This window comes from Leucopleurus acutus, assembly GCF_964270905.1.
Source record: "Leucopleurus acutus genome assembly, chromosome: 2".
NCBI lineage: Eukaryota > Metazoa > Chordata > Mammalia > Artiodactyla > Delphinidae > Leucopleurus > Leucopleurus acutus.
The window spans coordinates 1,306,629-1,332,369 of record NC_139143.1 but is presented as its reverse complement, the minus strand read 5'-3'; the positions used below and the strand labels follow the sequence as shown (position 1 = coordinate 1,332,369).

General features: G+C 61.5%; 1 protein-coding gene across 1 annotated transcript in view; it reads left to right on the top strand.

Moving 5' to 3' along the window:
- LGR6 (leucine rich repeat containing G protein-coupled receptor 6) overlaps positions 1 to 25,741 on the top strand; it is a gene marked incomplete at both ends in the record, with an annotated part of 95,986 nt that overhangs the window by 6,649 nt on the left and 63,596 nt on the right. The window contains 3 exons of the mRNA XM_082834788.1: positions 18,223 to 18,294; positions 20,467 to 20,538; positions 23,944 to 24,015. Of these exons, the coding sequence (XP_082690914.1) occupies positions 18,223 to 18,294; positions 20,467 to 20,538; positions 23,944 to 24,015 (216 nt within the window). The remainder of the gene's footprint in view (positions 1 to 18,222; positions 18,295 to 20,466; positions 20,539 to 23,943; positions 24,016 to 25,741) is intronic.

Genomic DNA, 25,741 nt, shown 5'->3' with positions numbered 1-25,741 from the left:
TCCTAACCCCATGCACGCTGCCTCGTGGGGCACATCAGGGATGCTGGAGCAGCCCCGTAGAGCCTGTTTCTTTCTCTTCTCAGGAAGAGTCAGTGGTGGCCCCTATCCCTCCTGCCCGCTGTGGCCTCCGGAGCTGGTGGGCGCGGGGGTGTGTCTGGGGGACCAGCTGCGGGAAGGCCCTGGGGGTGGAGGGGAGAGGCCTAGCCTGAGCCCTGGTGGACGGGAGAGTCACACGGGTCGGTCGCGGGCAGGGCAGGCCCTCTGGGGGGAGGAGGCACGAGCCTGGGAGAGGGAAGGGCAGCTGGCCTTCTGTCCATGGCCTCGTCCGTCCCTCCCGAGGCAGGACCTTCCAGAGCGGGGCTTTCTGCCTCTTTCTCCTCAGGGAACATTAAAAAAAGAAAAAAAAACGACAGCAATTCAAGGCGTTCGGCAGCTGGGGTAAATCGTCCAGCCTCTCCAGGCAGCATCCGGCCAGGCTGGGGGCCCCTGGCGCACGCACACTCGGAGGCCCTGCTGTGGTGGGAAAGCGTGGTGTACCCCTGTCCTTGGCCTCCGTCTCCTTCGCTCCCGTGGATGGGGGGAGTTGCCCAGCTCAGTGCCGTCGCCCACAGGCCTCCTGGGGGCACTGGGGTGAGAAGCTGAGGCAGACCTGCAGCGCCCTGGTCCTCCCGCAACTCTGTGGCCGGGGCTTTGCTGGGAGCGAGACCAGAGAGTCAGATCTGGAACAAGCCCCCGGCCTCTCCCCTCCCCTTTGGCCTTTGGGGTGCTGGAGGAGGTGGGCGGCCCTGGGGGTGTCCAGACGGCGCGGCGGGCAGGGTGTCAGGGATTTGGACTTGGTCCCAGGCTCAGAGCCGAGGCATATGGCCTCCTGGAGGGACGGGGAGCGGAGGTGCAAAGGGGGTCCACCGTCCCCGTCTACACCCCAGCCCAGTGCATTGCTTTCTTAGGGGCCTATGGGCACCAGGAACGTCAAGGTTTATTCCAGTGCCCTGAGCGATTTGCAAGTTTGAATCACCCCCTGCCCCCCAACCCGAGTTACCCTTGGCTCCTGGAAGCATCAAAGACAGCCACCACCGAGGGCCTCTTACACTTCCTGTAGGAGGGACAGATGCCTCCCCAGGTGACCTGTGTGAGTCCAGTTCTGCTTCACGCTCCTCGCACGCAGGGCAGTGCGCTCAGTGGGCAGGGACGTCCCGGGGGCTGAGCCCCAGGTGCCGTGAGCACCTGTGCGCATCCTGCAGACGTCTCTCACTTGGGCTGCAGCCCCCAGCCCCGGCCCATTGGCCACTGCTTAGAGGTAAAGCCTTTGCCTGCCCCCACCCCCGGCTGTGGTGGAAGCGAACCTTCACTTACTCGTTCATTCACGGGTGGGGACTGAGCCTCCCCGTCTGCCCAGACTCCGACCTGAAGGCTTTCTCTGCCTCCAGCCTCGTGGGGCCGGACTGCTCCCCGCTCAGATGAGGCAGGGGCACTCGGGGGAGGTGAGACCAGGGCACACGTCGTACAGCCTGTGGGGGGGGGTGAGGCTGCGGCAGGCAGGTCCAGAGCAGGAGTGGCGGGGGGCGGGGCCGGAGGGGCCAAGCCTGTGCCTGGCCGCTGCCCCCGTGCAGGCCCTGGGGGAGTCACTGCAAGGCAGGCGGTCGTCTCCCCCGCCTCCGCCAAGGAAGCTTGTGTCAAGCAGGCCCTGCTTGGGGGACGGAGAGCTGACACTGGGGGTGTGTTCCCTTCCTGAGAACTACCAGGCTGCGTTGCCGCCCACGTCCGCTCGGGGGGTGCCCACCCGGTTGTCCGTCTGTCCACCTGCCTCATTGATTTAGGCTCTTGATGTCTCTCATATGGGGGGTGGGTCTCAGGGAGGGGCCAGACCTCCCCCTTCAGACAGGCAGGACTTCACTCCTGGCGCGCTTCTCCTCAGGACATCACACCTCCCTTCACACACACACACACACACACACACACACACACAGACACAGACATAGACTCACACACAGACACATAGAGACAGACACACGCACACATACATACACACAGACTCACACATAGACACACACACACGCACTCACACACAGACACACGCCCCCACCCGGCTTGGGTCTCCACCCGCAGGGGGCGCCCTGCACGGGGCATGAGTGGCGCTTACAGGACCTGCCCTCATCCTCCCCTGCCCCGGCTCAGGTCTGGGGCCACCGGGTGGGTGTTGGGGACCTAGAGGTGGATCGAGTGTCTGGGGCTGTGAGCCCCGAGGCAGCGAGGGCCGTAAGCCAATCCCCCGCCTTTGTGGTGGACGCTGATCAGGAGGCTGGCAGGACCATTGTCAAGGACAAAAGCCGGAGGGAATGGGGACAGGCCGTCGGTCCTCAGGCTCCTTGGGGAGACTCAGGAGCTGTTCTCCCAGCACAGTGACCACCCAGCGCCGGTGAGCTGGGGGCCTGGGCCGCCCCTCAGCCAGGCTGGCCCCCGGGTGGGCGGACGTGCGCCTTCCCGCCTTAGGAGCCGTCCTGGGCTCGCGCTCTGCTGTCGCCACCGCCAAGGTCTGAGTGGCTGTTGAACGAGGGCCTCATTCTTATTTTGCGCTGCTCTCGCCCTTGTTTGTGGAATGAGGGTCTTGACCTGCCTCCCATCCCAGGTGTTGGTAAATTCAGGGAGTCCCGTCCTCCGTGCTTGTGCCCTGGATCCCGACTGCTTCTGTCCCCAGGGTCACGATGAACCATGACCTCGGGCAGGACAGGCTGGAGGGTGGGGCGGGCGCCCCTTCTGAGGGACACTGTGCGTGGAGGCAGCCCCTGTCCAGACGCACCCGAGTGGGCATCACTGCGGGGGGTTCCTTGGCCTGCGAGTGGCGTCTGCCGGGCGGGAACCACGGGCTGCCGTGCTTGGGGGAGCCCCGCACACCCCCGCTTCTGTGAACCGGCCAGCTGTCGGGCTCCAGTGGGCAAGGCCTCCGCGCGAACGGGGTGGGGTCGGGTGACGGTGAACGAGTTAATACGCGGAAGCGCTTGGAAGGGTGTCTGACACACGGTAGCCACTTGGCGTGGTCTTATTTATGCCACAGTTTATTAAGTGTGTACTTAGTAGCGCCCGGCTGTGCTGGGCACTGGTATTACACTGAGAATTCTCCACCACAAACGAGGGGGAGACAAGGACTCAGTAAGTGGCTATGCGAGTCCCCCCACCCTGCCGCCACCCTGCAGACCCCTGCCAGCTCGGCCCCTCTCCTCCCGGGTCCCCCCCGCGGCGGCGGTTTTTTCTGGCGTGTACACTCAGGGCTGCACGGTCGGGAAGAACGGGGGTGTCCACAGGCCCCTCCTCCGGCTTCGGCTGCAGCTTTGGGCACCTCTCTGCTCAGTGGGATTGGAATCAGGACGCCCCGGCCTCCAGTTCTGTTTTTGCCCCCAGCTTGCTGAAAGCGTGTGGACAAGTCCTCTGGTCTCTGGGCCTGTCTCCTGCTGGGTTGGTAGTTCTGCGTCCCAGGAGACTGTAGAAGCAGAGGGGACGGAGTGGGAGGAGGGGTGCGAGTGAGGCCGAGGTGAGGGAGGGGCCCCGGTCCCCGAGAGGTGCAGCGTCCCCCAGCTCCCGGGGCTGGGACGAGGCGGGGCCATCCCCAGCACCTCCGGGGCTGTGCGCACAGCCAGAATAAGGCCCCGCATTAACCACCTGCAGCCAGCAGAAGGAGGAACCCCCCACCGGCCCCGAGCCCGCCCCGCCGCCAGTGGACGCCACACCAGCCCTCGCGTCACGCTGTCTCCCTTGCTCTGAATGCAGAAGCCCAGGGTGCCCCCCCTGCGCCTCCCCTGCTCCCACCTGCCAGAAAGCATCAGCCTCGCCACCCACACTGGCGCAGGTATGGGGGGTGCAAAGCCACCGTGCTGTGGGCCCAGGTCCCTGCTAAGCGTGGGGAGTGGGGCCGGGCAGTACTGGGCTCCCCGGACCCTGGCCTGCCCCGTGCGGAGGACACCCTAGAGCCTGTTGTGCGCAGTGGGCAGAGCGGAATGCCAGGGGTGGGTTTGGAAGCTGGGCCTGGGGGCCCTCCTGGAGTCCTGGGGCAGCTCCTGCCCCTGCCTGGCTGCACCGCCCGTGACAGATCAGTGCCCCCCACCCCTCTGCGTGCTGTAGAGTCGACACCCCAGGAATTTGCTGTCCCTCTGCCCTGCTGCTATGATCCCTCCAGTTTCCTTCTTGTTCTCCTCAGAGGGGAGAGAGGGGCAGCTACCCCCTGCTTTGTTGGCCTTGGAGACACCGGGTGTGTGGGGGGTGCAGCTGGCCTAGAGAGGCAACCTTGGAGGTGGTCCCAGGGATCCTGGAGACGGGGGTGCTGGGTGGTCCCAGGGATCCTGGAGACGGGGGTGCTGGGTGGTCCCCAGGGATCCTGGAGACGGGGGTGCTGGGTGGTCCCAGGGATCCTGGAGATGGGGGTGCTGGGTGGTCCCAGAGATCCTGGAGACGGGGGTGCTGGGTGGTCCCCAGGGATCCTGGAGACGGGGGTGCTGGGTGGTCCCAGGGATCCTGGAGACGGGGGTGCTGGGTGGTCCTGCTGCTGAGGAGGCTGAAGGCCTGGGCCTGCCCCTCGTGGGAATCTCGTGGCATTGCAGGCAGCCCACCTGCCTGCAGCCAACCACCACGCTTGGTGGCCCGACTGCGTGGGAGGGGGCAGGGCTGGAGCGTGGAGCAGGGCGGGACCCCAGCCTCCGCCCCTCCGCCGGCCCCCCTTGTCCAGGCCAGGCCACAGCTGGATGTCTCCTTGGGTCAGTCTGCTCAACACTTAGCAAAAAAGTGATGGAAAAAGTAGTTCTGAGGGGTTGAGTACAGGCAACTTATCCCATCTAGTGCCTTGGATATCCTAAAGCCTTTTACTCAACGCGTGGTCCCCACCAGACCAGCAGCCTTCCTCCTCTGGGGACGCATCTGGAGTGCAAAGGCTCAGACCCCACCCCAGACCTGCTGGGGCCACATCTGCATTTTAAAGTGTGCCTGGCACCAACCTCCAGCTTCTCCTTGGAATAAGTCAGACCGTCAGCTGGCCAGCCACTCCCTGCACCCCTGCCCCGCCCCGCCCGGGATTTTGCTTTTACCTAATTTGTACTTAGGTGGCGCCCCGTGACTATCACCGTGATTTACTGCACGGATGTGGTTAAGAAAGGCTTCAGGCAAGAAGTCTGCAGCCCGGGAAGCGTGAGCTCCATTTAGGATACGAGGGGCCGCCTGAGACTTCCCTTTCTCCCAGAGAATTCCCGGCTCTGCCCTAGGACGCAGCCCCCCTGGGTCTAACTCCTGTTGCCTCGTCTGTTTCCCACCCAGGCTGGTGGCCCCAGCCAAGCAGGGCTGGTGTCACCCTTGCACGTGGTACTCAAACACGTTGCTGGGATGAGCGAAGCAGGGAATGCACAAGTGAATGGTGGCAGCGGGAGGCATGGTGGCCGAGAGCAGATGCGCTCCCCTGAGAGACAGGCTGCGTGAGAGGGCAGCCCTCACACCTGGGGCCGTGCTGGCCTGGCTCTACGGCAGGCCCGAGGTGGGGCGTCCACCCAGACGGCTGCGGCGAGGACAGAGCCGAGACTTAAGCTGCCAGTTGGCCGGTTTGGGTTTCATGGCAGTGAGACGTCTGCTCCATAAACCCTGCCACTGAGAAGCTTTTGCCTTTCCTAGTCATTCTCTTTACCATTTCTTTAAAAAGAAAACCTCTTTTGAAGGTTTCCATCCAGTTTCCAACAAGCTAAGACAAAGAAAGGTATGCAGGCTTGGATGGAGAGAGCGCTCTAGGGACCCGAGGCTTTTGGTCCTAGAGTCTGCACTGTGTGTCTGGCTCTGAAGGTCCGAGTATGTGTCTGGCGAGATTTCAGGCTGGTGGGTCAGAAGGTACAGCCCTGCACATGCTGGGTGGGGACAGGCACAGGGGAGGGGGCAGCAGTGGGGAGGGTGTGTCCTACTGGATCCTGGGATGACCCGGGGCGCTGGGACCGATGGCCAGGGACCTCTGGGGTGAGTCTGAGAACACCGTGCCCTGCTGTGCATCACATCTCAGCAGGTGTTTATTGAGCACCTACTGTATGCCAGGGGATGCACAGATGAGTGAGGTGAAAAGCCACATGGAAACACACATCCAATTTCAGTCCCACAAGGTAAAGGCTGGGAAGTAGAACCAGGGAATCCAGAGGGAGCCCTTAGCGACACCAGGTTCACGGAGGACTTTCAGAATGAGTGTCCCCTGCCGGCCCCTAACTTTTTAAACTCATTTTTATTTAAGAAGAGAGTACACGTGGCGAGTGTGTCCTGGTAAATTTCCACAAGCTGAGTACACTTGCGCAACCAGCACCCAGGCCAGGAAACAGCATCGACCGCCTCTCCCGGTCTCCCCCAGTCACCACACGCCCTGGGGCAGCCCCAGCCCTGGCTTCAGCAGCCCCGGCACCTTTCGCCTGTGTTTAGACTTCACGGGGATGGAGCACTGCTGTGTCTGCCCCTCCCCCTCGCCATGTTTGAAATCCATCCATGCTACTCCCACTGCTGCCCGGTCCTCACTGCGGGAGGACACGGGCCGTGCGGACAGGCCCTCCAGTTTGGGGCTTTACAGGTGGGGCTGCCGCGAGCAGATCTGGATGGGTGTCTGGTGAGCACGGGCACCCAGGAGTGGAATCTTGGGGTCACAGTGGATCCTAGAGGCAGCTCAGGGTTGCGAATGCGTTTCCTGGGGCGGGGCGGGGGGAGGTGTGGGAGGGGCCTGTGGTCCGTGCTCCCTGCATCACTTCCAGTGGCTCCTGTAACAGAGCACCACAAACCAGGTGGTTTAAAACGGCAGGAATGGCTCTCTTGTGGAATCCAGGTGTCCGCGGGGCCTCATCCACCACAGCCTCCTCTAGCTCCTGGGGCTGCCCGCTCCCGGGCTTGTGGCCGCCTCACTCCAACCGGCACCGGTCACCTCGTCACTGCCTGCTCTGCGTGCGTCTCTGTGTCTCTTCTAGGGGCACTTGTCATTGGATTCAGGGCCCACCCAGAAGCTCGTCCATTTTAAGATCTTTCAGTGAATTTCACTGCAAAGACCCTTTCCAAGTCAGGTCAGGCGCACAGGACCCGGGGATGAGGACATCTCTCTGAGGGCCACTGTTCGGCCCACTGCAGCATCTCTCGCTGCGGCCCTAAGCAGCCCAGCCCAGGCCCACCCTTTGCAAAACTCTCCGTCAAGCTGCTTTCTCAGGCCTACCCTGTCCCTCCTGGCCCTGCCCCAGGAAGCCCTCCCTGACTGTCCTGGTCCTCAGGCAGATGGCATTCCTCCCACACTAACGTCCTGGGCTCTGTCCGGCTGTGCCTGTGGTCTGGAGGTGTCCTCAGACTGGCCTCCTGAGGGCAGGGTGTGCCGCCTCCCCTGTGTGCGCACGGGGACACGCACCTCCCGTGCTCGGCTCAGCTCTGCACGTGGGTGCTAGGAGCAGGACCTAAGCTGAGGCACCTTTCCAGCAGTGTCCGGCCCAGGGCACCACGCCCAGTGGCGGCCCATCCCTGAGACCCTTTTCCCCTCAGACACCCCCCAAAGGGACCGGGCTATGTCCTGGTCCCAGGGCCTCTGTGGGAGTCCTGGTTACGCCCACAGCACAGGGAGGAGGGAGCCCAGGGGACCGGGAGGCACCCAGCCCTTTGCCTCTCCTTGGAGGAGGCCAGGAGACAGGAATGCCTTTGGCTGGGACCCTGGCCAGAGATCAGAAGATCAAAGACGAGAAGATCGGGGCTGAGGTAGGTGGCACACTTTGGAGGCTGTGGAGAGAAGCAGCAGCTGGTGTCTCCTAAGGGCAGGGCTGACCCAGAATGCCCTTCCTGCCCCCTCTCTGATGGAACCTCGCAGAGCTGCTTCTCCAGATGAAGGTCCTGGGGTGGATGCTGGTGAGGGCGGGATGCTGCATGCCCGGTGGGCAGGGCTGACCCCCTGCATAGCAATTCCCTGAAGAGGGGCTACTGGATAACATCTGTAGGTGCAGAAGCCAAGGCACAGAGCTGGTATCAAGCATCTGGGAGGCGGTCGGGCCAAGGTCAGACCCGGCAGTCTGGCCCCAGAGCCCACAAACTACTTCACCCGGGGAGAAGGTCAGTGCAACCGCAGCACGAGGGGGCAGGGCTGGACCTCAGGCAGGACTTCTCCCTGGGCGGGGATGCCAGTGGAGAAGTGCTTGTGCACGAACCAGACGGCTGGGGCTGGGGAAGAGGGCAGGTGGTCGGAGTGCCCGCCACAGGGGAGGACGAAGGTGGTGGGCAGGTGACCAGCAGCGCAGAACGTGGCAGGAAACGCCCTGGGACCGGGCATCGGGGCCTCAGGGGCCGATGGGAGGGACAGGTGAGGCTCCCGCAGGCGGGACCTCCCTGGGCGGAGAGAGCAGGGTGCGCCCGACAGAGAACCTCCTCTCTCCCCCTAATCCCCTCCTTTGTTCCCAAGCTGCCACCCCACTGCCACGCCTTTCAGCCTCGGGCGGGCTGGGACCCAGCTGGGCTCAACAGAACCAGCCCCGCAGGGTTGGCTCTGCCACTTACTGTGACTAGACGGGCAGTAACTTGATATTCCCAAGTCTCCCTTTCTTCACTTAAAAGGGAATAAAGACGGCTTCACTCCCGGCCTGATAAAAGGATTAGACTAAATGAGGCCAAGGATGAGCTAGAGCCGACAGGAGGCACCCAAGCGGAGGGGGCCGGACCCGGACGGTGGCCTCGGAGGGGCCTTGCTCTCCTGAGCCGAGTCTGTACAACGCGTCCGTCCCAGCAAAGGTGGCGCTTAGATGCTCTGAACGTCCAGCCTCCACTCTTTCCTGCTAGATTCAAGCTGAGAGTCGAGAGCACCATCTGACCGTGATGGGCGAGGCTGGGCGAGGGCAGCTGCCCGGATGAGAAGGGGGCAAGGGATCCTGAGGTGAGAGGAAGGCTTCCAGCTGGGTGGGGGGCGCCTCTGAATAGAGGGCCCGCTCCCGTTTTCCCCCCAGGCACACCCGCCTCTTTATCTGGTGAAATAAAGGCCGCAGGACAGAGCTTCAGCCAAACAAACAGGGCCAGGGCTGGCTGCGGGCAGCTCCGCACACAAAGTGCCACCCCAGGGCTGCCCCGGTCCTCCGGCCGTGGCCCCTGCTCCCTGCTCCTGGGCGCCCTGGGGAGCTCTGATCCCCTGGGACGTCCCCGCCCTCCTCTCTGAGGGGCTCCAGGCCCACAGGGAGGACAGAACTCCTGCCCTCGCACCTCCACACCCCGAGGCAGAGGAGCAGAGGTCAGGGCAGGGCTGGAAGGACGCCGGGGAGCGGAGGGCACTGAGCTAGCGGGACCGAGTCCCGGAGCAGTTGCTTTGGACCCTCGGCTCCAGGTCGATCCCAGCCAGGCCGCCGTGTGGGGACCAGCCCCGCCGGGCGATGACAGTCTCTGCGGAGCCCGCAGAGGTCAGAGGTCAGTCCCAGGCGTGGGCCCAGCCCTTGTCACCGCCCACTTTTGTCACCGTCCCACCTGACTGGGCTCGGAGGGCAGGGACCCCGCATTATTGGACCCGGCCGCTCAGCACCTGGCACAGTGCCTGTGTTCAGTAGGTGCCTAATAAATGCTGGTTGAATGACACACGGCTGGGCGGTGGCGTGAGAGGCCGGAGGGTGGAGGCGTGCGAGCTGGGCCACGGTGAGCGGCAGCCCTGGCGGCGGGTTGGTCACCGCGTGCCGGATGCTGGCAGAGTGCTTTTACCAGGGAGGAGCCGCGGCAGAGAGACGCGAAGTCCCTTGCCCCGTGTCACACAGCTGGCAGGCGGCAGAGCCGGGAAGGAAAGGGTCCAGGCCAACTGCAGGGCCGCTCCGGGGGCCGCTGATAGGACACCAAAGACACACCCGAGGACACGCACTTCGTAGCCACATGTGGCCAGCGCAGCTGAGGAACCGAATTTTTACTCTGATTTACTTTCAGTGACTTGAAATGTGAACAGTCGCTGTGGGCGGTGAAGGTCTGGACCGTCTCCAGAGGAGAGGGGCGGAGCCAGCCGTGCGGCTCCCAGAGCCTCTGGCCCGTTGTGCTCATGGGCTGCACACAGCAGCCCTGACAGGGCCCAGGACCACCCTCCGGCCTCTCCGTGTGGGGGGCTCGGCTGGGCAGGCAGCAGGGACCCACGCAGGGGAAGCAGACACACAGGCAGCCTGTCCCATCTTCGCTCTGCGGTGTCTTCGCCTGCTCTGGGCTTGGTGGAGGGCCGGCCCGCACAGCGTGGCTCGGAGGGTTAGGACCAACCACCGGGGCAGGGGAAACACCTCTGATCAGGGCGGGGGCTCTGGGACCACCCCATCTTGGCCACTTTGCCTGGCAGAGCAGCGAAGTCCCCTTAGCCTGAGGCGGCCGGCTCCCCAACAAAGGGGTTCCCTTGCAGGGTTGAGGGTCAGGGCAGGCCCGGGACCCTCTGCGCCTCCGAGGCTGCCCTCCCTCCCCCAACCCGGGCACCCACACCCTCGACCTGGTGTTCCAGCTAGCACTTTCCCTTTCCCAAGAAGCAGAAGGTGGAAACAAGGGTTTGGCCTGAAGTTGGTGCCAAACCTCCGTTTCCCGAGTGCAGCATCCTTGAGTGGGAAGCACCTCTCCTGGCCTTGGTCTCCTTTCACCGCCGTCAGCTTGAGGAGACAAATCCATAGATGAGGTATCCCGACACTGTGAGCCACATTCCCTGTCTCCTGTGGTCCTACAGCCCAGGGCTAAAAAACCCTACCTTTCCCCTGTCACCGGACGTTTAGGAATGTCGCCTTCCCTTGCTCTGTGCCCCCCCGCCCGCCTGAATTGGCCGGGGCACCTGACGGCGCTCTGGGTTTCCCGTCTCTCCCTGGTTCCCTCTGACCTGCACAAGCCTGGTCTCGGCTTAGAAACCACGGGGACCCCAGTGACCCTCGAGTCAGGTGCCAGCCCTCCCCGTCGGCGTCTGTCTTCCCATCCCCCACGCCGCCTGCCGCCTCCTCAAGCCCTCCGGCCCACCCCCGCAGCCAGGGTGGAGACGTCCTTACAAACAGGGGAGCCGAGACACGGCAGCACCAAGCAGTAGCCCTTCAATTGAAAACTACAGTGCTGTTCTCACACGGGTTTGTGCAAGGCCTGTGAGCCTGAGGCTGTGCTGTTGTGTGTGTGACGGTGGATGCTTTTGCCCCGGTTGGAGCCACTCCTTTGTTGGGAAGTTTGTGAAAATTGCAGAAATGAGAGAACTCTGTGTCCACTAGTTAGGAGCCTCCAAGGAGACAGCCAGTACCAGTCCCCCTGATGAGGAGTCAGCTGACGGAGGAAGACGCGCTGTCCAGGCGCTGGTTTCAGGAGACACAGTTCTAGCCCCCGTTCCATCAGCTGGCGTGGGGCCTCGGGGCTGGGTCCCCCTCTGTGACTGTCTCCCCTCTTGATGGAAGGAGCACAGAAGCCGTTCAGGGGAGTCTGGAAGGGCAGGGGTTCTGGGTGGCAGATGCTCTCAGCGCTGCGGAGCGGGCAGGGGTGCAGAAGCCCCAAGGTGCTCGGCCAGCCCCGTGTGCACGGCGAGCCCCCCGTCTTCGGCGCCTTCCGTTCCAGACCCGCCTGTGTCCCACGTACCCCTCTTTCTGCCCCCAAGGCCATCTCTCTCTACCCTCGTCCTTCTGAGTCCGGACGGACAGTTTAGAACCCAATGGGGAGAGCGGCGGCGGGAGCAGTTGGTGACCAGGGAGCAGGGTACAAATGCGGGGTTCGTCGCTCTGTGATAAACCCTCCCCAGGAACACTGTGAACTTGGGCCTGGGGCTGGCCCCACGCCGTCCGTGTCCCCCCAGCCCGGCACTCGGAGCCCACAGCCGCCCGTCAGAAAGGAAACCAGCAATCTGGGGGGCTGGAAGGGAGGGTGACGTGGGTATGACTGGACCAGATCCGAGCCGTCTCTCCTGTCACCTGCCTCTTAGTGACACAGGAGGTCAGCCAGTGTCGTCTAGTGCCAGGGCCGCCAGCCACGGGCACAGAGGCCGGGCAAGGCTGTGGTCGCTCACTCGGTATGTAGTGCAGCCCCTGTGTGCCAGGTACCCCCAGGCCTGGAGGCTGCAGAGGGCACTGAGATAAGTCCTTGCCTGGAGGGAGCTCCTGGCCACATGGGGCGTTGTGTCCTGATCATCGTAATTCAGTTGGTGAGGGCATTAGTAAGAAGGCATGCTGAGCGAACCCCGAGTTTATTTTACTAACTCGTACAGTTTAATGACTCATGTAATTCTCACTCCAACCCCTGTGAGGCAAGTACATCGTGATCCCTATTTCACAGATGCGAAGACAGAGGCTGGGAGGTGTCGCGCGTCAGGGCCAGGCCCACGGGCTCATCAGTGCTGTGCTGGGTGGTGATGGGGGCAGGGCAGTACCAGGCACACAGCAGGAGCCCAGCTAATGCGCCCGCGGGAGCTTGAACAAAACCGCGTAGGACTCAGGACGCTGCTCAGCTCTGCCGGAGGGGGGGTGGGGGGTGGGGCGGGGCGCGGGGCGGGGCTGGGAGGGCCTCACAGAGGCGGCCTTGGGGCACCGCCACGCCTGGGGACAGGAGCTCATCTCCCGGTCACTCTGGCCGCTCTTTACTTGGCTGCAGAAATGGGCCCTGCTTTCTGGTGTCTCTTCCAACCGGTGGGGACAGTCCTCCCAGGCCCACCCAGCAGGACCCAGGGGCTTTGCCTTCTGCTGTTTCTCCCGTTTATAGGAAAAATGCAAACAGAACAAATCCCCCAGGGCCCTTGGGTGTCAGCCAGATGGCCCTGGGGGCGGGTCTCCTACTACCCCCACCCCGTCCACGTTTGGGTCCTGCTGCTCTCTGCCCCTCAGTTCCCCAGCATCTTCCTGGTCTCCATGGCGACGCCGCCTCTCCTGGCTTCCTTGGTGGTCCACTTGCTACACAGGGTCGAGCTCTGAGAACGCTTCCTGTGCTCGGGCTGCCAGCCTCGCTCATCGATCCTCTCTGTCTCCCTGCCCATGGCTGTGTCCGGCCCAGCACACAGAGCCCCTCTGCGTGCCCCAAGGGCTGCTGGGAAGAGGCCTCGGGGTGGGGCTGCAACCCAGCCTCTCGCCCCTGCAGTTGAGTTGAGAGATGCAGCGGGCAGTGCCCACCATGAAACATGGTGCCTCGCGTCCAAAAGTGTTCAGACTTAAAGCAAGCGCGCCCTTCCGAGTGGGCCTCTCTGTGTAACTGTGTAGGTCAGGCAACCACAAAGCCCGTCCCGGAGAGCACTTGTGTGCCTGTGTTTGCGTGCGCGCGTCCGTGTGCGTGCGTCCGTGTGCGTGCGTGCGCGTGCGTGCGCGTGCGTGCGCCGGCAGCACTCACAGGGCGGCAGCGGTGGGGCAGCGTTTGAGGCCAGGCCTCGGTGTCCCGCTCACCCACAAGCTGGGCCCCACACAGCCCCCCCGAGCAGCCCGCGCCTTCCCGGCCAGGGACGGAGCCTCGCTCGCCCAAGGTCACAGCCGAAAAGCGTTTCACCTGCGGGCGCGAGCCGGGTGAGTTTCTCCCAGAGAGATTCTATCTTGATAACATGTGGATACTTGGAGAATGCTTGTGATTTTCATGAATACAGCCCAAACTTGCACGTGTACAAACACACACACACGTGCCCTCCCGCGACACGCATGCATGTCCGGTGCCTCACTAGACAGGCGCTGCAGGGCCTCACGAGGCCTGACACTCGCAGTGCTTACACGTTCGCACGGCCTGCGCCCCTCTCCCTGCCTCGGTCTGGGCGAGGACGGCTGGGCGCCCGGGGTGACCTCTCCCAGGACCGCCACCTTCACCGGACTCCCGGGTCAGAGCTCCCGAGGGCAGGTTCCTCCTGAGGCCCGCGTGCTGGCCCCCTGGTCCCCAAGGCCGGCGGCCGGGCCTGGAGCCGCCGCTGCGTCTCCTCTGCGGCTCCGCGTCTTCCTCCGCCCCCCTTTCCTTGGTGCCAGCCCCAGCCTTTTCCTGCAGTGCCGACCGACCCCCCTCCTGCTCCTCACGGAGCCCTGCAGCTGGGCTGGGCGCTGTCCCGGGCAGGATGCGGGCGGGCGGGGTGCAGGCCCCCTCCTCCCCAAGGAGAACAATGAGGCTGCTCGTCGGGGGGGGGCGGGGGGCATGGAGCCACATCAGAGCCTCTGAGGTGCAGCCCCCGGGGCGACGGCTGAGTGATGGGGTCTGAGTCACATGCCCGCGAGCGCCTGTGGAGACACGTCCAGAGATGCTCGGGGTACGTGTTCAGAGGTACCTCCTTTTGTGGATCCTCACGCCTTCCTGCCGGGCCGATCGTGCCCGGGCCCGGGCCCGGGCAGGAGGGTCTGCGGCCTGAGCTCCCGTGGCCTCACCGTCCCCTCCCGCCACCGTCCAGCGTGCTTGCGGCTCTGCGGCCGCCAGCCAAGCAGCCACAGCTCGCCCGGCCCTCCTTCTGGACGGGCAGGCCGGGGATGGCCCGGCCCGGGACGGCCCCTTGGTCCTCATGTGGAGCCGGACGGGAGCCTGCCGGTTCCTCGGCTCTACCTGCCCCCGATGGCTTCCTTCCTCAGAGCATGTAGCGTCCAGAGGCCAGGCTTCACTGGAGGTAAAACACCGGAGCCTAAACAGCCTTTTCATAGGTTGGAGCTGGGCCCCGAACCCCTGACCCCCACCCTATCTCCAGCACACACGTCACACGCGTTTCTTGTGGAAAATGGAGACCCTGGGGTTTGCAGGCAACGTGCACCCCTGGGGAGGAGGGAGCTGCAGGAAGCCCCGCGGGTGGTGCCCGGCCACACGGTGGGCTGGTCTGGGTCCACCCTGTGCCCTCAGGCTGGGGGGAGTTGGCAGAGGTGAGAAGCAGCTGTTAGGAGTCTGAGACAGGAGGGATCCCAAGTGTATGAGACGCACACGTGCAGCCCGAGCGTCACTGCTCCCCGGCGCAGACTGGGAGGAAAACGCTGGGGCAGGGCAGGACCAGCAGGCTAAGGTCACGCCTTCTGCCTGCTCCAGGCCTGCTGGGCTGGGACGCTTGCCCACAGGTCACCGAGGGACAGGATTGATGTGTGTGCACTGTTAGGCAGTCTGTAAGCCCTGGCTCATTTAATCCGTACGAGGACCCTAGGAGTTTGGTGGTGTTCAGCCAGTTTTATGGATGAAGAAACCAAGGGTCATAGTGATTAAGAAAGAGCCCGAGGTCTGGCAGGTAAACCAAGGAGGGAGTTGGCCTCAGCGCTCTTTTCCTCTTTGCTTTCTTTCTTTTTTTTTTTTTTCCCCCTTGAAAATAGATTTAATCTTATTCAAATTAGAAATGTTCAGCATTTTCCTCTTTGCTGTCTTGAGTGTAAAGTGGAGGTAACATTGGAATCCACCTTGGGGTGGTTGTGAGAATTAACTGGGATTAGAGTAAGTCCCCTCCACACGAACGAGTTCAGTTCCGAGAGCGCGTCTGTAAATCCTATTTGTAAGTCCAACAAAGTTAGTCTAGGTACCCGACTTACACACTGGCTATAGAGTACTGTACTGTAGTAGGTTTATAACACTTTACACACAAACAATACATAAAAACCAAACACAAAAAATAAAGAAGACATTTTTAATCTTACAGTATAGTACCTTGAAAAGGACAATATTACAGTACAACAGCTGGTACACAGGGGCTGGCATCGAGTGAACAGGCAGGAAGAGTTACTGACTGGAGGAGGGGGAGGAGGTGGGAGATGGTAGAGCTGAAGCAACATCAGCAACAGGAGACGGAGGGCAAGCTGCAACTTCACTCATGCCTGACGTTGGTGGCACAGGTTCTGGCTCCATGCTGGATTCAATTCTTTCCACCCTCTTGAAAAAACGATCCAGTGATGTCTGGGTAATAGCTCTTTTTTTCTCATCACAGATGACAAGGTAGCACTGGATTGCATTCTGAACGGCTGCTGCCACCTTTGGGTACCATTCTAGGTTCGGGTCTTGTGCCTCATAAACTAACAGTGCTTCCTCAAATAAAGAAAACCCCCTGCCATTTCCTGCGTCCTGAATCTCTCCAGTTCCTCAGTTACTTCTTCTTCCTCCTGCCCCTCTTCATCCTTTCTCTGGGCCTCCAATTCCATCACGTCTTCATTAGTAAGCTCCTCGTGTTGCACAGCAAGGAGTTCAGTGAAGTCGTCCTCTTGCAGATCTAGCTCCAGCTTCTCGTTGAGGGTCACTACGTTGCTGAAGACCTCTTCGGACTTCTGATCTACCTTCTCAAATCCACAAAAATCATGAACAAACTGTGGGCAAGGGTTCTTCCAAACCCCATTCATGGTGACCGCCATACCCTCACACCATGCAAAGTCAATGTTTTTATGGTCTTGTAGATGTGATAGTCCTTCCAAAGTTGTCCCTAGGTTGTTCCTGATTTGTCAGTTACCTTTACTGCCTGACAGAAAGTGTGACGTAAATAATATTTCTTGCAAGTCGCTCTAACTCCCTGGTCCATAGGTTGGATGAGCTATGTAGTATTCGGTGGCAGATGCACTACTTTGACGTTGGGATGAAAGTCATCCATGGATGGGGGGTGGCCCAGAGCATTGTCGAGCAGCAAAAGAATGTTTTGCTGGAACGTCCTTCTCCAAGCAATATTTCTCTACATCTGGGATAAAGTGGTGGCAAAACCAGTCCTGGAACGTGGCCTGTGTCATCCAGGATTTGGGGTTATGCTTCCACGCAACAGGAAGAGAGCCCTTGGCTATGTTTTTAAGGGTTCTCGGGCTCTCTGAATTATAAACTAGGACAGGCTTCAGCTTCAGTTCACCGGAAGCATTGCCACCAAACAACAGTTAGCCTGTCCTTTGCTGCTTTACAGCCCGGCATCAACTTTTCCTCCTTACTGATGTAACTTCGGTCCGGCATCCTCTTCCAGTACAGTTGTGTCTCATCCACATTAAAATCCTGGCTGGGTAAATGCACAGCATCATCAATAATTTCTCAAAGTGTTTCCAGAAGTTCCCGGACAGCTACCCTATCTGCCCTTGCTGCCTCTCCACTTACTTCTACGTTGTGAAGGTTGGCTCTAGCCTTGAACCGATGAAACCAACCGTGGCTGGCATTAAAAGGTTTGCCCTCCGATTCTTTGCCGTGTTTCTTCTTCAGGTCTTCATGAAGGCTTTTAGCTTTCTCTTGAATCAGCATTAAGCTGAGCAGGACTCAGCGCTGACGTCGATCCTGCATCCGCACACTGAGAAGTTTCTCCCTCTCCTCCATCACTTTTCCACGCTTCTTCAGTATTTTGTCAACATCGTCGGCACAGCAGACTTCACATGTTCCACGATCTTGTCCTTGTTCTTTAGATTCGTGACAACGATAGAATGAGTCATGTTACGAGAATGAGCGATGTCTAACATCTTTTTGCCTCGCTCCACTCTCTCAGTTACTTTCACTTCTGTTTCCATCGTTATCGCTTGCCGCTTCTTAGCAGTACCAGCTACATCACCACTGCTTTTACGCTTGCTTTCGGACATCCTGGGCTTGAAATAAAGGTACTGTACTACTGTACTCTATACAGTACTGCAAAGTACACAAAAGCGCAACCACTTGTAGAGGACGCACGCACGTGACAATGCACGCCAGACGCGTGAACTAACTTATGTGACTGGACATGCGAACGCACGTTCACATCTTTGAAGGTTCGTATGTAGCGGACTTACTGGATTTGGATAAAGGTTAGCCTGTGCCTGACACAAAGTGGGCCTCCAGTAAACGCCGGCTGTTACACAGTCACAGTATTGTGATTCCTTTGTGTGCAGGGTATCTTGGAGGGCAGTGACACAGAAACCACCCTCAGCGTCTCTCAGATAATGTGGGAAGGCGAGACTGGGCTAAGGTGGGACTCCTCAGGAATCAGGCATCCTCAGGGATGTACCAGGGGCCAGGCCCTCTGGTTGGAGAAAAGTAGAAGGAGCCTGGTGGGGTTCGGGGAGAGACAACAGCAGAGAGACTGCAGGCCTCAGGGGGCTGTGGAATCCCGCGGGCTCAGGGACTGAGTACAAGGCAACCCCTGGTGAGTCTGGGGCTGATTCCAGGAGCCCACGGGATGGCGGTGGTCTCGGGTAGAACGTCCATGAGGGATCCTGCGCGTTGATTGGCCCTGTCCTGCTCTGACATCCTCTGAAGTTTTCTCTGGCCTGTCCCCGATGGGGCCGGCTTCCTCTGTGGGCCTCATCACAGCCCGTCCAGTGGAGGGAGAGGGGAGGAGGGAGGCGCAGGGGGAGCCACGGGGAGCACGGCCCGGGGAGGACGCAGCTCACAGCCTGCCCGCTGCCTTCTCTCCCGCAGAGACCTGAGCATGAACAACCTCACAGAGCTCCGGCCTGGCCTCTTCCTCAACCTGCGCTTCCTGGAGGAGTTGTGAGTAGATGGGGGGAGGGGGGGCGGGGGGCTGGAGGCGGGCACTGTGACCTCTGACACAGGGAACCGGGAGTCCCCAGGGGGATGGGTAGAGCCAGTGGAAATGGCCTTGGGGAGCTGTTCTGAGTGGGGTCAGCCCCACCTGCCCAGGTGTGGGCCCGAGGGGGGCGGTGGGGACAGAGGAGCTCGAACATCCAGCCTCTCCCCACCTGAAGCCGACCGGCTTTCTGTCAACGCTGCTTCTCTCGCTGGGGTCGTCCTTGACCTGCCCTTGCGCCCTGTGTCTGGCCGCCGGCCGCTCCCCAGGTCCTGGTGGTTCTTCCTCTGAAGGTCCCCCGTACCTATCCCTGCTGCTGCTGCTGCCCTGATGTCCCCTCCCCTGGGCCGGCCACAGCCCCTAAGGACAGATCACCTACCTCCTCTCTGACACACTCTGCTCACCTCAGGGTGCCTCTTACCAGCTCCACGGCCTCCTCCGGCTCCCCACAATCCAAAGGAGCTGCTTCGAGGACCCTCCCTCACCTGGCCCAAGCCCCCCCGGCCAGCTTTGCTCCAGGGAGTCCTGTCCCGCTGCCCATCCCTCGAGCCCTCCTGCATCTGAGCAGATTGCCCCTCCAGCCCGGCAGGCCCACCATCTCTCTCTCCATTCCATCAGGGCCAACACAAGGCCCACTTCCTTCAGGAAGTCCTCCCTGGTTGATCCCTCCCCACGGCCTGGAGCCCTGCAGGCTGGCCTCACGTGAGAGAGTCATCTCCTTGGCCAGAGTGCCCGCTGTCCCCTGCAGGCAGCCAGGACACCTGCTCCTAGCCCTGCCCCCCTCCTCACCCGACCCCCAGCCTGCTGGTTCTTGTCTGGGCATCACCACTGATCCCGGGGCTCTGCCGGCTTTGCTTAAACTCTCAGACTGGGGGCTCCTGGCCCTGACCCACTCCTGCACAGCCCTCCTCACCCTGGCCCTAGGCACGGCCCCCCAAGGGTGCACTCGGTCTGCCCGGAGCAGACGAGAGGGCGCCTGGTGTGGGCACCCGGGCTCGCCACGTCAGCGAGTGGGCAGGGTGGGTGGGGACGCCTTCCAAGGAGGAATTTGAAGGCTGTTCTCAAAGGAAGGGACAGAGTGAGAGGCAGCAGAGGGGCCATCAAGGTGGCGGGGCCCAGCTTGGTGGGAATGAAAAGCAGGGCAAAGGCCTAGGAGCCGGGCTGGCGATACGGGCACAGCCTGAGCCCTGTGGGCTGCCGGTCCTCCACGCCCCACTCCCTGAGGGGCTGGGTCTGTTTTAGAGGCAAGACGCCCACCTCGTGTACCCAAGCTAGTTACCCCAAAGGTCACGATGCCTTTCCATGTGTTTTTTTTTAAACAACACATGTCAAATAACAAGACTCAGTGTGTGTGTGTGTGTGTTTATTGGCCGTACCATGCTGCATGAGGGATCTTAGTTCCCCGACCAGGGATCGAACCTGCGGCCCCTGCAGTGGAAGCACAGAGTACTAATCACCTGACTGCCAGGCAAGTCCCCTAGTAAAGATATATTTTTTAAAAATAGCTTCTGAGCTGTGTCAGCACGATTTCCGCATCGGCAGTTGGCAGGCCTCTCAGTGAGAACTGATGCGCCTGGTGATGCCTGAGAGCCTCTGCCCCGCCCTCAGCAGACTCTGCTCCGCCAGGCTGAGCACTGAGAACGCCCGTCAGCGTCAGCGTATTCCTTCCTGTTCGCTCCTTTCAGAGTTGAGGGTCACGCATGACAAACGTGGAAGCGCTTAATTAGACCGCAGGGTTAGACTAATTGCAACACCCTGTTCCCTGCCCCCTGGACTAGTGGGGTTGTCTGTGTAGTTGAGGGCACAGGGAGACCCAGACACACCCGTCTGATCTAACTCCACTGGTGACGGGAGACAACGCAGGGGGATGGTGGGTAAGCAGGTCAGCGCTGTGGATGGACGTGGTGGACGTGGGCCTAGTGGTAATCGGGTCCAGGCACCCTCTGTGACCCGAGCCTCGGTTTCCTCCTCTGAAGGCCGGGGGTCCTAGTGGGCCCCCTGCAGGGTCATGGTGCCGTTGGCAGTGCAGTTACACCAGCAGCCTCCCTCCCACGTCCCAGGATGCTGACCCAGGGCCACCACCCTGCCTGGCTCCCTGCCAGCATCACCCACCGGCCCTTCTCTCTGACTTGCAGGCGTCTCTCTGGAAACCGCCTCTCGCACATCCCGGGACAGGCGTTCTCTGGTCTCCACAGCCTGAAAATCCTGTAAGTCTAAGTCCCACTTTACATGGAGATGCAGCCTGGAGAACTCTGGGCAGATGGAAGTTTTCTAGCCTGTGTCTTGGTTTGCCGCTGGTCTGCTTATTTCCTTATCTTCACTTTTCATTTTAATGATTTCCATGTCTTTGCTTTCGCCCTGTCTGTAACAAACTCTGTGATTTGTAAACAAACATATAACAGCACCTGATGCTTAGGCCACATGTAGGGAAGTGACCTCTTCTCCTTTCTGTAACGCGAATAGTGCCCGTTAGCACAGGTCTTTGAGGGTCAAGGTCAGATTCAGACCCACGTGCCCCCCCGGAACTCTCAGGCTGGGCGGTTAGGACAGTTTCTGGAGAGGAGGAATCTCCGCTGTTTTCCTCTGGACCTCCTCCCTCTCGAGCCCCAGCCTTGGTCTCTGGCTATAGCACTGAGTCCCATTCTCTCTGCAAACATGTCCCGTCCTCCAGTTCCTAGGCGTCTCTGTCCCTGAAGCAAAAGGAAAGTGAGAAATGAAAAGGACCTTGTGTTATTCTCTTCCATTGAGCCCACAGCCCATTGGACAAAAGGGGACGCTACGGCACCCTCTCCCCAACCCCAGTCCACAGCTCACCTTGTCCCAACTGCGACTGTCCTCCCCGGGCCCCACTCCTGCTCTTGTGATGAGTGTGGGTGAAAGGAGGTGGGAGAAGGGGATGCGGGGGGTCTGAGGGTGGATCAGAGAGGCTCCTCGGGAGGGCTCGTCACCACAGGGACTGGCTTGGGAAGAAGAGGAGGAGCCTGGGGGCTGATCCTGGAGCATCTGAAATTCCCCTAAAATGGTGAGCCACTCCCACGCTCTCCTGCCCCCTCAGCCCCAACTTGACCGGTAGGTCTTCTTTGTACAGTTGAGTGGGTTGTTCACTGCACAAGACCATCACCTGAGGGGTGAGAAGGGGCTGAAATCTAGCCCTGTGCCAGCCTTGGGGCTACTTCCATCTAGAAGGGAATATCTTTCTAATTTGCTCCGAGTTGTCAATGGGCTGGCAGTGGCCCTGCCTACTTGGCCCGTGAGCTTCAGGCTTCCAGCCTGTCAGCAGCCCCCAGACCACCTCCAAGCGTTCTCCTTTCTCCACGTTGTCTGACTCCGGCACTGCTGGCCTCTGGCTCCAGGGCTCTGGCCTCTCGTGCTGCCCTACTCCCTCTCTGCCCTTGGGCGCTCTGCCTCTGTCCCCTGTCCCTCCTCCTTCCGCTCTGCTGCGGACCCTGCTCTCCCATCCTGCTGGCCCTCAGTCCTTCCTGCCTCTTCTCTCGGTCTGTCTGTCCCGCTCCCACCAGCATCGCTTCCCCGAGGGTGGGGAGGCCTCCGGAACCAGACATGGCCCAGGCGGCCTGCGTGGTGGCATGTCCGTGCCCCGTGGCAGGCCCAGACCTGCAGCCGGATTGGTGAGCGGGGGATCTGTCTGCTGGGCCTTCAGAAGATGTGAGACTTGCGTCCCGTTCCTAAGCCCCCAGCTTAGGGTCGAGCCTCTTTCTTCTTCGCCTGTGTCAGCCAATTAATCAAAGCCTCCCGGAAGCCGCAGCCCCGCCCCCTGGACACCGTGCGGCCTAGCGGGTCGGGCGGCAGGAGAGGCTGCGGCTGGAGAGGAGGGCAGCCAGGCTGTCCATTCCCATCGCCACTGACCCCCAACTGCCCCCCCGAGGACACCCCAGTTCCCCAAAGCCTTCGTGTCCGCTTCTCTGCTTCAGGGATGGGTGGGTGGTCTCGGGGGATGGTGCCCGCCTACTCAGCGTCTTCACAGCAGGGATTCCACCTGCATCTGGGCAAGAAGTACCTCCTGGCGTCCGCCACGGTTTCTCCTTCTGCAGTGCCTTCCCTACTTGTTTTCAGACCTGCGAGAAAAATAGAGCAGTAAAGCCCGCCGTCAGCACGATAACCTCTTTTTGTGCTGGGAGGCGGTCACTTTAGCTGCTCCAGGGGCCCCTATCTGAACTTCATCTTCTTCTGGTGGGTGAGGCCCGGCTGTCCCTGCAGGGCACTCTGCCTCCCCCTTGCCCTTCCGGAGGCGAAGGACCAAAAAAGGGGGTTCCCTCTCTGATCCTCTCTGAGCGGCTGTGGCAGAACCCATTCCCCTGTCCCTCCCGCCCAGCCCCACACCTGACCTGGAAGTCTTACTCCTAGGGTCCCTGCCTTCCTGCGCTGGTTCTCCAAGCCTCTGGCCAGGCTTGGGTCAAGAGGGTCAGCCCCTGCCCTGTGCCTTTTCCCGCGACCGTAGGTGGGGATCCCTGTCCTGCAGAGTCCTGAGGCTGAGAGTCCAGACACACTGCCACCACTCGCCCCCCCACCAGAGCTGTCCTCAGGGAAGCCACAGTTCTTTCTGACCCAGGTGTGTAGAGAGATGCCTGGACCTCTGAGGGCACCTGCCCTGTGCCCGTCGGGGCAGGTGAGGGGCAGATGTGGCCAGAGCTCCTGCATGGGGTAATGCCTAGAGGGAGGGTGGACGGCATGCCTGGCACACAGTAGGTCTCCCTGGAGGTCCCTCCCAGTTCCAGAGCAGCCTATCCTGCAATAGGTGCTGTTCCTGGGGCTGTACGTGGCCCAGGAGGGCCCGACGGGTGTGCGGGTCAGGGTGGGGCAACTTCCTTCTTTCCTGCCCCCCGGCTCTTCCCTGACCCCCCGGGGGGCCCGCCCCACGTGCCCCCCCCTCCTCTCCAGAGGCCAGCAGGGAAGGACGTTCCAGTGGCAGCAGCCACCCAGATCCTCCCTTAGGGCCGGGCGAGCAGGACCCTTGCCCAGGGCCTTGAGGCTTCAGGGACTCCCCGAGGCCCTGGAGTGGCGTCCTCACAATTTTCTGAGCACAGCTCTGGTGGCCAGGGTTCGCTGGGGTCAGCAGTGCCACCTGGAGGTCCCAGACCCCAGTTTCTCCCCTTCTCGCTCTCTGACTCACTGCCCCACGGGTCCAGGAGGGCAGCCTCCCTAGCGGATCGTGCCCCCAGCTGGCATGTCCCTGCTTTTGCGGGGTCATGTGTCATGGCGTCACCAGATGGTGCTGACACTCCGATCTGGGTGCCTCAAGTTGTCTCTATAGACACACACACCACAAAGACAGACTTGCCTGGGCCCTGCACATCCTCCCCTTCCCCGAAGAAAACCCGGCCTCTTGGCTGCAGACGGAGAAACTGAGGCCTGGGGAGGAAATCGTGCATTTGCCCACGTCCTTCCAGAGCAGACGGCTAGAGGATCCCGCGTTCCGCTTCCCGGCCTTTTCCCCAAAGTCCCTCTGCGGCACTCTCCCAGCCCCATGCACAGCGCCCTGGACCTCCAGCCAGGGAGGGGTGGGACAGGACTCTGGGCTCTGAGGCTGGGCTCCAGCGTGGCGGGCAGGCAGGAGGGCGGGTGGGGGTCCTTCAAGCCGCCTCTTCCCCTCACAGGATGCTGCAGAACAACCTGCTGGGAGGGATCCCCGCCGAGGCGCTGTGGGAACTGCGGAGCCTGCAGTCTCTGTGAGTCGGAGGTGGGGCTGGGGGCGGGCCTGGGCACCCCTTCCTCCCTGCACCCCCCCCCCCCCCCCCGTCCCGACAGTGCGCTCCTGGCTTTTGTTTCTTCAGGGGGCTCTCATCGTCATATGTCATGTGTACGAGCGCGTGTGTATCTCGGGGCAGGAAGGCACCCAGACCCTGTGGAGGACTGTGGGGATGGGACCTCCCTGGGTGGGGCCCCCGGGGCCGCCGTCCTGGAATGTCTGGCCTTCTGCCGTGAAGTCTGGGTGGGCATTGGAGGCTGCTGCCCTAAAGAAGCGTCAGGAAGGGTCTGTCTCGTCAGGAGGGAGCTCACCTGCTCTGACCCTGGGGCTTTGGTAGCGGGGGAGCGTTCAAACTCAGACAGACGTCTCCCCGCGTCCCCGTCTCACTGGCCCCCGTGACCCGTCCAGCCCTCCATGGAACGCTGCAGTTCCTGTCCTGTCCACTAGGGGCGTCCCGAAGGGATGTCATCCAGAGCATCAAAGAGGTTTCCATGGGGGAAAAGACTTCCACTGGACGTCTCCACACTTACTTAGACATTACTGTTTTCCCTGTGACTTGCGTCTTCGGCGTGCTTGGGGACTCTGAGGGTCTTGTCTTTTACACGCTTGGGCCACACAGGCACTTCCTGCACTTTCTGAGACACGGAGGCCCTGCGGCCGGGAGACTAGACGGCCAGCTCCCTCCGTGGCCGTGCCCCCTGCTGCCCGGGGGGTCAGGGTGGGGATGGGGACACAGGCCCAGGGCCCCCCGGGTCTGAGGCCGCCGAGAGGGCGTTGCCTCTTGCAGTCCTGTGAAGACGCCGCTGGCGGCGGGCCGGCTGGCTCTGGTCTGAACCACTGGTCTCTGACCGTCTCTGTGCCCAGCTGCCCGCCTCCCCATGGGGGGCGGTTACCCCCCCGACACCTCAGGGGGTTTCACGAAGAGCAAGTACGCAGCGAACGTGGGGAGGACCTGGGGCAGCTGAGCCGTGCGGGATACAGCTGTCGCGCAGGTCATTTAGCTTGTTGCCCGCCCGTTCATTTCACACGTGTTTTTGAGGCTTTGCTGCAGAGGCAAAAGCCGAGTTTTTTGCCTCTTGAAGGATTAGTAAGTGTCAACCGGGTGAGGGGCAGGAAAGGACATTCCAGACAGAGGGAACAGCTCGTGCAGAGACTGGGAGAGAAGGAGGAGCTGAGTGGGCCGTGGAGAGTGTGCACGGGAGCGAGCTTGGCTGGCTGTGTGGGGGCTGGGGGCTGGTGGAAGGGCAGGAGCGAACGAGATCCGGAATCCACGAGAGATGAGGAGGACCTTGCCCAGGATCCCGGCGGGCCCTGGGGAGCCATCAACAGGACCTTCAGCCGGAGTTTGCATCACCGCAGATCACCCTGGCGGCAGTCAAGGAGGACAGCCTGGAGGCGAGGAGCTGGTGCCGGGCTCCTATGCCAAGGGAACGTGACAGGGCCGGAGGAAAGGCAGGGGCAGTGGCTAAAGGAGCAGCGGACTGGCTCTGGGAATATCAAGAAGCCTGGTTGTCAGGGCTCTGGGCTCAGACTGCCTGGGTTCAAATCTCAGCTCCTCCATTCACTCCCTGTAAGGCCTGCAGTGGCCTGGCCTGTGTGCTTCTCCTTTTTCAGTGAAAGGGAGGTGGTGAAAGGGTCTGTGTCCCTCGATAGGACAGAAAGGAGCTGCTGCTACCGCTGTCGCTCCTGGGGATGGTGGTGTTGAC